This window comes from Lagopus leucura, unplaced genomic scaffold, assembly GCF_019238085.1.
Source record: "Lagopus leucura isolate 7727_CA_CO unplaced genomic scaffold, USGS_WTPT01 Super-Scaffold_100157, whole genome shotgun sequence".
NCBI lineage: Eukaryota > Metazoa > Chordata > Aves > Galliformes > Phasianidae > Lagopus > Lagopus leucura.
In genome coordinates, this window is record NW_024962334.1 from 41,105,239 (window position 1) to 41,119,230 (window position 13,992).

The following is a 13,992-nucleotide window of genomic DNA, read 5'->3' on the forward strand; positions in this document are numbered from 1 at the left end:
CCTCACAGCAGAAATTTCATCAGTGTTCCAGCAGTAAAACAGAAATATTTGTGATGTATATTATATTGCTAAAACAAAACAAAAAAACACATAGTGTGACTGCTCAGAAGAGGACACTGCAGAAAGTCAGTACTGCTGGTAGTATGAGAGCATTTCTGTCCAATTTTTACCTTGGACTGGATTAGCAGATTGTTATTGCTTCGAAAAAACAGTTCTCTGCACAGAAATTCATTGGCTTTCTTTAATTAAAATGGCATTAAGTAACAACTCTATCCCAACCGTGGAACCTCTGAGCCATTTGGCAACTTCAGATGTGTTAGACTGAGCTTTAAACTTTATGAAACAACTGGCTTGCAACTAGCTGAGCCACTACTCCCAGTGTGATACATGAGATAAACTCATTCTAAATACTGTTTTTAGAAAGCAACACGTGGAATAAATAAATTACCTTTGGTGGTGATGACCAAAAAAGCGAACATCAACTTGATTGTCCTCCTTCTGCATGACTTTGGCTGGCCAAAACCCAAAGCCTTTCATTTTGGCCCAAACCAACTCATGATTAGGTATCTGGAAAAAAATGTTGTATTTATTATTGGATATGAAGCATTATATTAATTTGTACCACAAATATTTTACTGTAATGCTATACTAGTTTCTTAAGAATATGGTTGTTGTTTTATATCTAATGCTTATTTTCATTTTTATCTTCTTACAATGCACATTTCTCTGTAAGATTTATTGCTTGGATTATCATAAAAAAAATACTATTGAAAACATGTATTTTAAGCATCCCCCAAATTAAACTTGTCTTTGTCCTTTCCTTTCCTAAAGTTTTACTTCTGTAAGCTCCTTATTTTCTTGTGAAAGTGATGTAGCTGTCTGATAATCAAGTTTATTACACGTATTGATACGGCCCTGCACTTCAACCAACATTTTGTTTGCGTTAAATATCTAGATTTAAGAGAGTCTTAATCATACATCTGAAACACGTTTACAGAAATTGAATATTCAATGCGTTAATGAGATCAAACTGCAGGAATTTATGCAGAAAAACAAACAAATAAAAATACGTGTCAGCAACATACACAAGGATAGCAGAACCAATTGTCAGGTCGTGCATTTGACAAATAAAAACAGTTCTTGCAAAGCTGCAGTTCATCCAGCTGAAAAACAAAAACAGATATAAATAAGCTCCAAAAATCCTATTTGTATGAGCTCAGTAGTGTAAGTGGCAGAATTTTTCAGTCCTGCTTGCTAATTGGGTGGCATTACTTCTGTGCAACGAGGTGTGAAAATGAGATGTCTTAAGAGCAGATGAAAGACAGATGCAGAAACATACTTTCAAAAAACATGGGGGAAGGGCTTAATTGAACACTTAATGATTATTAAAGCTAAAATGCATAGTTATTAAATTCATCAAAATTTAAAGCATTTTTTTGAAAGAAAAAATTCTACTGAGCAAATGTGACAGCCACCTCATCTTTACTTTTTGGTCTCCTTTGAATATTAATAAATGTTTCAATGACAATTACAGAATTTGGTAGGAATCCCACTTCAGACTGAAATTATACAAGCAAGTACAATTATTTCTAGTCCAATCATGTATTACTATATTATTTCAAAACCAAAACTTAAATATCATTTAATCCAAATGACAGTGTAGTTGCAAAAAATGGAAAAGCAATTCTGAATCAGTAGCTAGAATTTCAAGTCCTTGTTTTCAGAACAGGAAGAATCATTCCCTTAGCTTCTAAAGCAAAAACCAAACAGCATGTCTATATCTTGCTTACTTGGTGCTACTTACTTCATGACATGTGTCTTTGTAAAGCATCCTCGCTATGTCAGCTTGTTCACTGTCCGCTATAAATTAAAAATAAATGTTATGAACAATCACAGTATGATCACCGTGCTCACGAAGATTTGCAGCTGCTATGACTTTCATGCTGTAATTGTCTTGCTTTAGAATGCAAAACATAATTCAGCCACTCGGATAACCCTTCCATTTAAAATTTTCTAATGATCAGTTCTATATTTGCTTGCTCTTTTGTGTTTATAATGCAAAAACACTGTTGGGAGCTTTAAACCAAACAATACAAATATAAATCTCTAAATACGGATCCAGTTCCTTTCTCTGCTAATGTCTTACCAATTGCCCTAAAACATGCTTCTCTGCAGTCACCATTGGAGTGAACACAGGTACTTAAGAAATACATAAGTATTTCTGCTCAGAGAATGCTTCAGAAACTGTTTATCACTATGGGTTTTCCTTGACACTTGTGTATGTCTCTACTGGCACACTCCCTCTCTTAGCGCTCTCCCTACTAGCAACAGTGTGGGTTGCCTGACACTGCACACGGCCTGGACCCAGTTCCCCTGAGCTGTCTGCGTGGGAGAACCACAAACCACATCCTTCCTGAAAAGACATCTCTAGAGAACCTTGTTCCTGGACCTGGCTCTGACTTCTAGAAGTGGCGGTGGTGCTTCTACATACTAGCTGTATTGTCAGACCTTATTAATTCCCTCAGTGGCTGGCAGCTTTTCTGATGGCACCAGTCCTTTTCTCATAGCACCAGTATTTTTAGGGGGATGCAGATGTATCTGCTGTTGGAATAAGGCAGATACTGCCAATGTTTTTTGCTGACACAGCACATCAGAAACCTCTTTCTACTTTAGAGCAACACGTATTCCGGAAGAAACCTGTAGTATAAATTAACTTGTGTCTTTGGTTGCAGAAGAAACAGGATGGCAAAGTTGCAAATTCCCACTGACTCACTTAGCAGAGAGGATGAAAACAGGCATGTAGCAGGTGGGCAAGAGCAGACCCTCTAGTCAACCAAGTCCTCTCATAGCTTACTTTCATTTGTAAGGGCTTTCAAATAACTCCATCTAAATTTAAGATAATCAAATACCAAAACTAATCTTGAACTTGTGAGCTTCCTACTGACAAAGATAAATCAAATAATGCGAGTAATAAATGTAGCACTTTACCTCCATAGAAAATCACTGTGTTGTGTAGAAGCAGCTGCGCATCTGCTTTGAACTCCTCATAACTCCTGTACTTTCCTTCATTTACTTTCTATATAAAAGAAAACAGGATTGTGAAAAAACTGCCAAAGTGCTGTACCTGTTTTACGCAAAAAAGCCTTCATGGAAATCTGCATTACCAGACACTGCCCTTCCAGCATACAGAAGTAATACTTACAGCTGTTTGACATGGTTTGTTGGCACCTGAACACTGGCTGCATTGCTTCCTTCATGCAATGCTCAGCAGTAAAATAAGTGCTTTTATGTCTGATTAAGTTCAAAATAACAACCCTCTTGGTTATGACAGGGTAAATTTGGAGCAGTAAGATCTGATCCAGAATGCTGGTTCAAATAAATGTATATTCCCTGAAGTGAAGATTTTGCACCTTAAAATACATGCCAGTTTCAAATCAATGTTGACTGCTTTTATACTTCTAGGATTTTCACTTGACAATGAGTGCTTTCTGATGCAGGCTGATCTCCTTAGCTTTCCAAACTCATAGCAAAAGCCTACAGCGAGCCATGCAGCTAATTTACCTAGTAAGATCTGTTTTCTAGTAAGGAATGCAGTCTTTTCTCTTATGCTCTTTGAAGAACATCTATGAGAATTATAATCACCAAAAAAAAATGTCTTCAAATTCTGGGATGTTATCAAGGCCAAAAAAACCCTCTGTGGAAGTGGGTCAAGGTGACACAACGAAAGGGAAATCTAACCGATTTTTAGTTTCAGCCACTTCAATCCAGCCCGTAATGTACGTCTCCAAAATTATCAGCGTAGCTATTGTTTATCCATGTTTTTCAATAACAGTAATAAAGCAATATTTATTTACATCTATGTTTGTAAAGGATAATATATGTTAGCATGTCACAGCAAACAAGTTACAACAGTAAATAAAATGATACGCTATCCAGTTTGGTCATGTGTTGATCTACATGAGTCACAATCAGACCTTTTGCTCAGAAGAAAAAATAAAAAGAGAACACACTAGAAATTTATTCTTGGAACAATTAATGCAAAACAGATGTTAAGTGAGTCCTGGTTTTTTGCGATCAACAAAATGATTGGTTCTTAATGAATCATACAGATGTTTCTAAAGTTGACATCTACCCAATGCCTCAATAGTTAAAAATGCAATACAGTCAAAAACATTGGGCCAGATATGCAAACGCAGGCACTAAAGACCATATTCAATGACTTAGATAAAGCACGCTTTTCAAAAAAGATTTCAGCTACCTGCAGCTCCTAGTAAAATCCTAATATGAAAGGAATTGACAATACTCTATGTCTGAAAACCAGGCACCACTCAAGACATTTTCACTTGTTTACCTGTTCATAAAGAAAAGTATGACATTTTAAGCTCCTACATTCAATGCTTAATATGAAGCTGCAGTACTCATCATAAGGAGAATTAAACAGGATTGTGCTTTAGTTCTTAAGGTTTATCCTCAGTGTTAAAAGGCGCCTAAACAGTGTGGAAGTTAGAAAGGAAATCACTCTACCTCCTGTATAGTAGGAACATCAACAGCTGAGTGCACCAGCCTCCTATACATTGGATGTTTGTTGTCCTTCCCTTTCTTGTTTAGATCTATAGCCTGAAAGGACCACGAGACAATACAAGTTATTGCATTGAGAATCTGCATAAAGCACGAACAAAAGACTAAATAATTGCAATAGATCGGAATATTTAAGGTGGAGAATAGACAAGGCCCAGCTGCAGATCAGCAGTCTTACACATTACGTGCGTCTCAAACCTGAAAAATATCAGTTTCAAAAGAGCTACGGGCCCGTTGTATAAACTGTTCCTGCCACAATTATATTAATCTTAGCCAAGAGACATGATAAGTGCATGTTGAAACACACGCACTGCTTATGACAAGGGAAATAAACAACACTCTCTTGTAGGACTTCTTCCAGCGCAGTCACACACGGCCAGCTGCACTGCATCCCCTACAGCACACAACACTGTGCCAACTGTCCCTGTTTCAGACTCACCCGCTCCTTCATACGAGAGACTATGAACCGCAGGTATGTGCTCATCTCTTGCTTACTTGTGTTTTTCTTCTTGATGCTCTGTCAAAGAAAAACACAATTATATCATTTTAAATTTGACTTCAAAGTTCATCCAGCAAACATTTTCTCAGTGTCACAACATTTTTTGAAAATGTAATTTCAGATCAAGCTATATCAGAAGAATTTTTAGGGGGAAATCTTTTCTGAGGAAGTGGTAATACTAACAGGTCATAACAACCATACATGCTGCTTAGAATTACGACTGGGCTGAGGACTTCAGCTATACAAAAATTACCAGTTTTATTTCTACCTATATTCATACTATTTTGCCAGAACTTTTCACATAAAAATGTGTCTTATTAGAATAAAGTAATGAAGAAGGGCATTATAGTTTATAAATCATCTTTTCCTTAATTAGCAAAGCATTAAATTATCAGTAAAATAAATTACTTCTAAAAGAATATCCTATACTATCTATAATGTGCTTACTAGGCAAACAGACACCGTGTGGGATACACTCAAACACAGGACTGCTCCAGCCACTAAGAAGTCAGAGTATTCCCTGCTGCTCAAGAAATACAGCAGTTAGTTTTTGTGGTTCTTCCTTCATAAAACCTAATCTAGATTTCGGAGCACAGTTTGCTTCTTTTTAACAGTTCAGGATCCAGAAGTTTTAATCCCCATCTCAGACTAGTGCAGTCTTATCCCTACCCTTCAAAGCCAACTCAAGCTAGAGGGAGCTTTTCATGCAGAGAACATGCTGCTACATAGAGGGTGGCTCTCAGGTGCCTAGCTCTCTTACAAAATAGCCTTTCCAAGCCCAGGCTGCTGGCTGTGCACAGTACTACATGGCCTTACAACAGCTGCTATCTCTTCTTTGTTCTTGCCTATAGGAGCTCCTCAAAACAAAAGTGCAGTGAAATAGCAGTATGGGTTCCAGGCTTATTTCTGGCAGAGGTTTTCAGCTGCTTACATTTTTAGCAAAAATGTTTACTTCACCTCAAAACTCTGAATGCAATGAGTGCCAAGCTGAGTTCTCCATTCTATGCCTTCAATCATTAGCTGTATGCAAAGTATGGGGACCAAATACTTTGAGCTACACCTGCCTCTTCAAACTTTGATTGTCTTCAGCAAGATCCACACAACTATGTATGACTGCTGCTTAGCAAACAATATTACGTATGATGCACATGAAGTAACAGAATCCAGTTTGCCACGTAGTACCACATGGGTACCTAATGGTAACTAAGAGAGGTTAAGAGGCTTACAAACTATTAATCAGTAGGTTTGTTTTCTTTTTTTAAATTAGTCATAACAGACCCTGGACATAGAGAGGGAAGATATGTATTGAGCACAGAGCAACTAGTTTTACATGTTTACTTAGCAGAGCACAGATTACATGGTAATACAAAAAGAAAAAAAAAAAGAAGAAAAAAAGACAAAAGGACAGAAATTTGATTTCTGGTTGAGTGTGCTCTGCTTTCATTCCTTCTGAAAGACACTGAAGACACTGAAATCACAGACTTGCCCTGGTGCTACAGCAAGAGTGTAACCTATGCATCTCAGGACTGCACTTACTACCTCCTTCTCAAATTAAATAAAATCTGTACATAGCACCTATAAAGGTGTCTATTCAATTACTTAGCAGTACACATAAAATCATTAGTCTGTGCTGGAATATTTCTACCTCACCACTGCAAGCTACAGAGTGTACCTTCAATAGCCTCTGCCCCACAGACATGAACCCACATGCAACACTACTGTATGCAAAGCAGCACTATAGCTTTTTCCTGAAAGGACAATGCCAGTGTTAGGCAAAGTGCAGTACTGTGGAAAGGGCCAGCAGATCTTTCTAACTCTCCTATCACATTTTAGCATTATTTTCACAGTGTTCATGCTTCCTAGACTGTCTGCCCAGGCTCTGGAATGAGACAGAATTTTCTTTGAGCCCTACGTCTGAATTACCTGAGTATCTCTTTAAAGTAAACAAGGCAGACAAAGTAATCCGCCACAAGAACACGCGTTCTACTCAAATTCAATTATCTATTCAGTTTTGCATAAAACAATATTCCTACTCAGCTGCAATGCATTAAATTTTCTGCATTATGAAATGCAGCTGTCATTTTGTCGTTTTAGGCAAGAGTTCTGTATGCTTGCCAATGACGTACCATTTTAACAGGCTTCTCAAGATGCAATAAAATTAACTTGCAGAGATTAGTCCTCTCTTTCTGACACGGTTCTGAATATATCATCCCTTAAAATATTTCAAAATTCATGTGAACCTTTTATCATGCCCTGATGGGCAGCACAGCTTGTAAGAGACTGTGTTAAGATAGACGGTTTACAGACTTATCTCTCAGATCATAAAGATAGATAGGTGGCTTTGTGTCATTATTGATGTCAGCAATTAATATAATCTTAAGCACCAATGAAAATGATATAATTAACTTGCCAATTCAGGCAAACTTGAATTTCTCTACTTTTTCCTCCATTCTCTACATTGATATAAGAAAAAAAAAAAAACAAACAGATCTTCAGTTGCTTTTCTAAATATTGAAATGTAACGAATTAGGGAATAGAAGCCCATGTGCCAGCATTAAGTCTTTTCATGGCAAGGTTACTCACCCTTGGTAGAAAGGTATAATAAAACCACTTCATTCACTTTTGAACAGGTTTACTTGTTAGGACATACCTAACACGTGATTTGGAAGCTATGATCAAAAACATGGATTTTTTTTCATAAAAGTAGTATGTGTTTTCAAGACTTGTCTTGTTCTGGGATTAGTCAAACTAGACACACTTAAAGAATAGTTAATATTAGATGAGGGATATCTTTAACATAAAATCAAATTATATTGTTCTGAGATAAGTAAATTTACCCACTTTCACGTCCCTTTATAGACAGAGTGATATAAAAGCAAGTACAGATGAAAATTTTGTCTTTCAATTTTCTACTTTTAGGAAAGGAAAATAATACTGGTGACTTGTGAAATTGAAGAAGTGGCAATGTCTACTACATATCTTTTCTCACAGTCAGATCGACTAAGACACACTATTGAAAACCTTTTTTAAGAGACTCTTAAGATTCAATCCAACCCAAACAGATCATTTCAGGATCATTTAATGTACGTATTGTACTGGTTCTGGTTGGAATGCAATTAATTTTCTTCACAGCAGCTCTTACGGAGCTGGGTTTTAGATGTGTCACCAAAACCATGCTGATAACACAGGGATGTTTTAGCTATGGGTCGACAGTGAACATCAAGGACTTCTCTGTTTCTCTGTATACCCAAGTGAATGGATAGCGTGCAAGAAGTTGGGAAGGGATACAACCAGGTAGATAGCCCAAACTGATGACAGAGATATCCTAGCCCATGTAGCATCATGGATTGACTAGCCAGATCTATGGTTGGACTGCATGATCTTAGTGCTCTCTTCCAAGCTTAATGATTGTACAATTCTCTAATTCTATGGTGCTAAGTAATAAAAAGGGAAAATGGGTGCTTTATGGAGGTTATCCATCTTTAGCTCAGGTTCTGGCTACCCGTGGGAGATGTTGAGCAATTGCTTTAGCATCACTTTTTCTGTTTTGCTTTGTTTCTTCTCTTCTTCCACTTCTCACCTTACAAGGTTTTCTTGCTTTCACTCCTCCTTTCCTCATTGCCTGTTCCCACCGAGGAGCAAAGGAGTGAAGCTTGCAAGTGGCTGCATGATGCTCAGCTGCCCACCAGGGTTATCCCCCAGCAGGGATTATTTCCAAGTCACACCAATTTATAGTGAAATCAGCAGCCTTTCCTCTTTGAATCATAGTCAAGTGCCAGGCATTGATGTTTACATTGTGGGTGCAGGAGTGTAGCACTTGACAATAGCAATAGCAATCCTCATGTAGAAGATTCATAACATCTGGTAGGCAGAAGGCCAAAGCTGCAACCTAACTGCTAGTAAGTGCAGGAAATACCTTAAATATGCATTACCCTCTGTGGCACATCTATCTTTTAGAAGTTGGTACGTGAAGACTGGATTTACGCTACTATTTGCATTCATTATCCCAGATTAATAGAAGTGCTTCGCTGGGAAAGAGGGTGGCAATACATTGCACTGTGAAGCTGCAAGTGACTTAGCAACCCTGACATGCACAGTGCAGGAAATCACTGCAAGGCTTTATGAACTCCCTGAGGTCAGCACCAGCTGAAGAGACACCCAAGAAACACTCCAGCCTGAAGGAGCACTGTTTATGGTGAAACTATCTATGCTTCACACTCTGAGGTACAGAGGTTTCCTTATAGTCCCTGATTAACCTTTTTTTCCCATTCTTCTCTCAACTGTCAGGTGTATGCACACACTGAAGAGCTCCACATCAGAGCAGGAAGCTGCTCAGTGATGGATTAAGTGAAGGCTGCTCAGTGACAGACACATCTTTCTAAGTCACCAGTTCCATTTCCAGAAGCAGTTAAGATTTCCAGGGGTGCATCCACAGAGAACTAAGTGTAAAAGCTTATCATTTATTCACCAATGTTGTTTATGAGCTCTCTGATTTACCTGCTGGCCCTTTGATTTTTTTAGGGTTTAAATTTACAGAGGAATTTGGTGCTAATGCATAGGTATAATTTGTATAAATATGCCAGACCCCACTTATGGAATACGTTCCATCATGTAGTTATTGTACAGGTTCTGGCTGTGATAGTTTTCTTTACAGAAAGTTCTAGTTCTACTTCTCCTCAGTAATCTTCATGTGCCTGTATTTCTAATTTTCTATCATTTGTGATTCTCACTTGTCATGTTACACCTATTGCTAACTGTGAACTGCATGATGGAGAATTTTTATGTACCCTATGAAATGTCCACTAGAGTACCAGCACTCTGAAACAACCTATTTATGGAACACGTATCAGCACAGTATTTCATATCTTAAGCTCTACACTTTATTTTGCTTGCATATGCACAAAACACAGAAATACTGAATAACCTACTACCATGGGTAAATTGGTGATAATTCCTTGTACAGCACATGCATGAAAGATCAATGCCTGATCAGACGTTTGCAAAAAAACCCAACAACAGCAACAACAACAATAACAAAATAGCCCAGGGAGAAAAGTGAAACCAAAACTAATTCTTCCTTTTTGTTTCATAAATAAAAAATGTATTCCTCTGGGACAAAATACATCACCATGCATAATTTTGCCTTTCTTAAAAAAAATACTAAAAAAAAAAAAGTTTTTTGAGCATTAATCACAGGTAGCTATTCAATCTGGGATCAATTTTCTCCTATTCAGACTTCTTTTATACATCTATTTTCACAAACAACAACTACAATAAAACACTGCATTTTTGCAGTACTTTATGCAGTTTTGAGGTACTAAATTAACAACTGGATGAGATTAATTTCCTCTCTTTATCCAACCAAAGAGTGGCAATAAGCATACAAGTCTCCTGCTTCCTCCAGATACCCAGCAGACTAACCCTGTATTGCACAGACCATTCCAGTAGTGGGAAAAGGCTCATGCAATCCCTAAGACCACTTGATACCATCTTTCCCTAGTGACCTATCTACCAGGAATTTTTATGATAATACAAATTTATTTCACTTAAGACAGAGATTAGTCAACAGTCAGGGAGCATCTTCAATCACTGCAGTATAGTTTGAGCTGAACTCTGCTTGACTCTTGTCTCCTGCTGAGAATTATGTAAGGTATAAAATATTCACATTAGTTCTGTGAAATTAAAAAAAAAAAAAAAAAAAAAAAGCCAAGAATGAGACATTCTTGCTTATGGATGCAGTGGGAAAAAATTGCCAGCAGGGAAAGAGAGTTCAGAGCACAGCTTGTGAGGGACCGTTCTAAACATTACAGGAGAAAAAATATTTTCAAGTTATGAACAAATCCTTGGCAACGTCCTTTATAAAATGCTTCTGAGTAGTCAAGTGTGCAAGATAAAGCTGCGCAGGTTGATTGGACTAGTACAGCCAGCAATTGTGAAACAAATAATCCAAAGGCTTGCTGACCTTGGCAGCATTACAGAAGCAATCTTTACATAAGGATGAAGTGTTCTTAGATTATTTCTCCCAATATATTAGGTTTCAAACATATTTCCACTTCACCTCTGTAAAGAGCTCGGAGATCCCTCAGTAAAATGTTCTATGTCCAGTCACAAGAAAAAAAAAGTACAAAAATATACACATCTCTTTGTCCCTATTACTTTCCTTGAACATCCATATTTACTGCAGATAATGCAAAATAAATCCCATTGTCCTTACGCAAGATAGTTAAGCTCTGTTATGTCCTCTGGATATCAGCCAGGGTTCTCTAAACTACCATAGTATTTTGAATATAGGCCTCTCTTGCTCTTTTAAAATAAAATTAGAGCAGCCTGTTCCTAGGAAGGTGGGGGAAAGCAGTGGAAGAATACTGAAACCCGACACAAGCATGCTAATTCTCATCTCTGCCTTGCTCCCAGGGACTGTGCAAACCTCGTTAGCTCCAGTTTGCAAACTTAGGGCTTCAAACGAATTGGAGTAATTATCGTAAGAGGTGCCAGAGCAAGGGAAAAATGGATGGCATGGCATTTAAAATGGCAGCATTCTTATAAGTACGTTGGTTATCACTCAAGGCACTGAGCAAGCCAAAGGTCTCTGGGGCAGGAAGGATGTAACAGACCCCCAAACCTCTCCCTGTATAACAAAAAGGGAATCAATAGGCAAAAGGACACACTACATATGGTCCAAGATTCATAGCATTTTCTTAAAGGTAAATATTTGTTTAACATCAGTGCCATAAAGTATCTCAGAGCTCTAAGATGAAAATCCAGCTGAACTTAGAGCAGACCACCCCGCAAATGGGTGCACTCCGCATGCAGCGGTTCAGCTCTTCCATTCTGCAGACATCCATCTTGTAAGACAGATGCCATAAGCCTCCTAACACACAAACTCGCTTGAACTATTTACATTCCCTCTTTCACCAAGCGTCATCTAAAACTGTTTGCAAACTAGAGTGGAGACTGGATCAGGTTTATCTGATCTTAATTATTTGTAAGAACTATCAATATTTATTATGGGAAACAACAATTATTAAGGTGATTACTTAAAAATCTAAAAGCAGTTCACATATATACTCCCATTCTTTGTTTTTAACAGAGAGAATACTGAATAGTTAAATTAAATGCTGCTACTTTGATACAGGAGGATACAGTACATGTCTTTATTCTTAACTGCTTGCTCTCAGCCACTAGTATAGTTTTTAATTCCCTTACGCTTCCCTTACACTTCTTATTTTTAATTTTTTTCTTATTTCCCTAAACCCTGAGAGCTCCCACTCTGAGGCAGGTGTCAGGTTTTTACAACTGGTTCTAAGGTAACAGCAGTCAGAAAGTACTGTTTTGAAACAAAACAATCCATATGTTAAAAAGAAAACAAGACACAACACTTCTCTGCGCTTAAGAAGCACCAACCCCTAATACTGGTTACAGCAGAGATCATCTGAAGGTCAGTCCTCTGCCCTACAACTAGACCTCAGCCTTTGGCAAGGAGCTTCCTCTTCCTCCAGTAACCCAAGGTAGAAGGCAACTGGCAGATTTTTATACCTTTTATATCAACAATTTTGTCTTACTTATACGCTTTCTTCCCTATTGAAGGAAGCCTAGAAATGTGGTGCACCGTGGGAGGCTGTGCAGAGATGACAACAGTTAGGAAAAACATCTGGCTGATGCAAGGCTGGGTACCAGCAAGCACTTCCATATGTCTAGTCTTCTAACAACACGTAGACACATACCTGCTTGTTCTTCTAACATACCTAAGAAATAACTGCTGTCACCCTACTATATTCATTAGAGAAACAACTGTGAAGAAAAAGCAGTCTAGATACAGATGTGATGGGTGAAATCCATATTGACTTTTTCATGCCAATAAATGCACAGGAGTGAATGAAAGGCAGAATTTCACCGCTTGGTTTTAGATACCACAGTTGTCAGCAACATGATTGTAGCTTCATAATGCAAAATATGATTCTAATAAAATATTAGGAATGCGGTCAAAATAAAAAAAAAATATTACATTATGATTCATTAAAATGAGGTTAAGTAAAAGCAGCAGCATCGTATACAGCAATCTACTTACTCATGTTGAAGATTTCCACAATATACTGCATTCATACATTGCATACATACGTACACACATTCCCACAAAGTATACTGTGTGCTGTCAAATGTATAAGTAAAACTTGCTGGAGTCTTCAAAAATAACCATCTGCTACATGCACCATAATTTAGTATCTCTGTACAGATGCTCTAGGTATGTACCATTGTTAAAATATTCAGTTCTTTATCCATTAACCTGGCCAGACCATCCGGACACCTTAATGAAACTATTCATGAATAGCAACCCTCTAATCAGCACATGAAAGCTCGTAGGTACTCACCCTGCAAACTGGGCACTGCCAGTGACTACTGCTGTCTCTAAGCCTGAACTCATCAGACAAACACTTGGAATGATACACACGAAAACACAGGTCACATATCAACACCTCTCCAGGCAAATGGCATTCAAAACAATACCAGTCATGATTTTCTGTTTCCCAGTCCTACAAAAAATACAAAATATTTTGGTATGATATTCTGTCAAAATCTTCAGGAACTAAGAACAAAATTGATATATGTCTTGTAATCCAGCAGCAATTAGACATTATAAACAGTTTAAGAAGTGTATAATGTTTAAAAAACAGGGGAAAACCTACATGCTTAAAGATCTTCATCAATTTAATATGTGCTAACTCAAACAGCATGTGAATGCCAAGTTTTAGCTTTTTCAAGTGTCTGATCGGTAACATAATTTCAAATATGAGCTCTGTCCACAATGAAAAGTTTTGGGTTTGTTTTCTACCTTCGTGTACAACACTGTTGTCGACCTCTCTGCATTAGACTACAAACAAAAGGCTGTGCACTTCAATTGAGCATACCTATTTCCT

The 13,992-nt window shown here is 37.7% G+C and overlaps 1 protein-coding gene across 4 annotated transcripts in view; it reads right to left on the bottom strand.

Moving 5' to 3' along the window:
- The window catches only part of ZMYND11 (zinc finger MYND-type containing 11), a 102,080-nt gene that overhangs the window by 14,270 nt on the left and 73,818 nt on the right, over positions 1-13,992 (bottom strand). For 3 of the 4 annotated variants that reach the window (XM_042888154.1, XM_042888152.1, XM_042888153.1), the window contains 7 exons: positions 13,447-13,608; positions 5,018-5,095; positions 4,525-4,617; positions 2,989-3,076; positions 1,805-1,860; positions 1,086-1,163; positions 449-567 (listed from right to left, as the gene is read on the bottom strand). In XM_042888154.1, coding sequence (XP_042744088.1) covers positions 449-567; positions 1,086-1,163; positions 1,805-1,860; positions 2,989-3,076; positions 4,525-4,617; positions 5,018-5,095; positions 13,447-13,608 — 674 coding nt within the window. The remainder of the gene's footprint in view (positions 1-448; positions 568-1,085; positions 1,164-1,804; positions 1,861-2,988; positions 3,077-4,524; positions 4,618-5,017; positions 5,096-13,446; positions 13,609-13,992) is intronic. The other variant, XM_042888155.1, reaches the window with a different exon arrangement.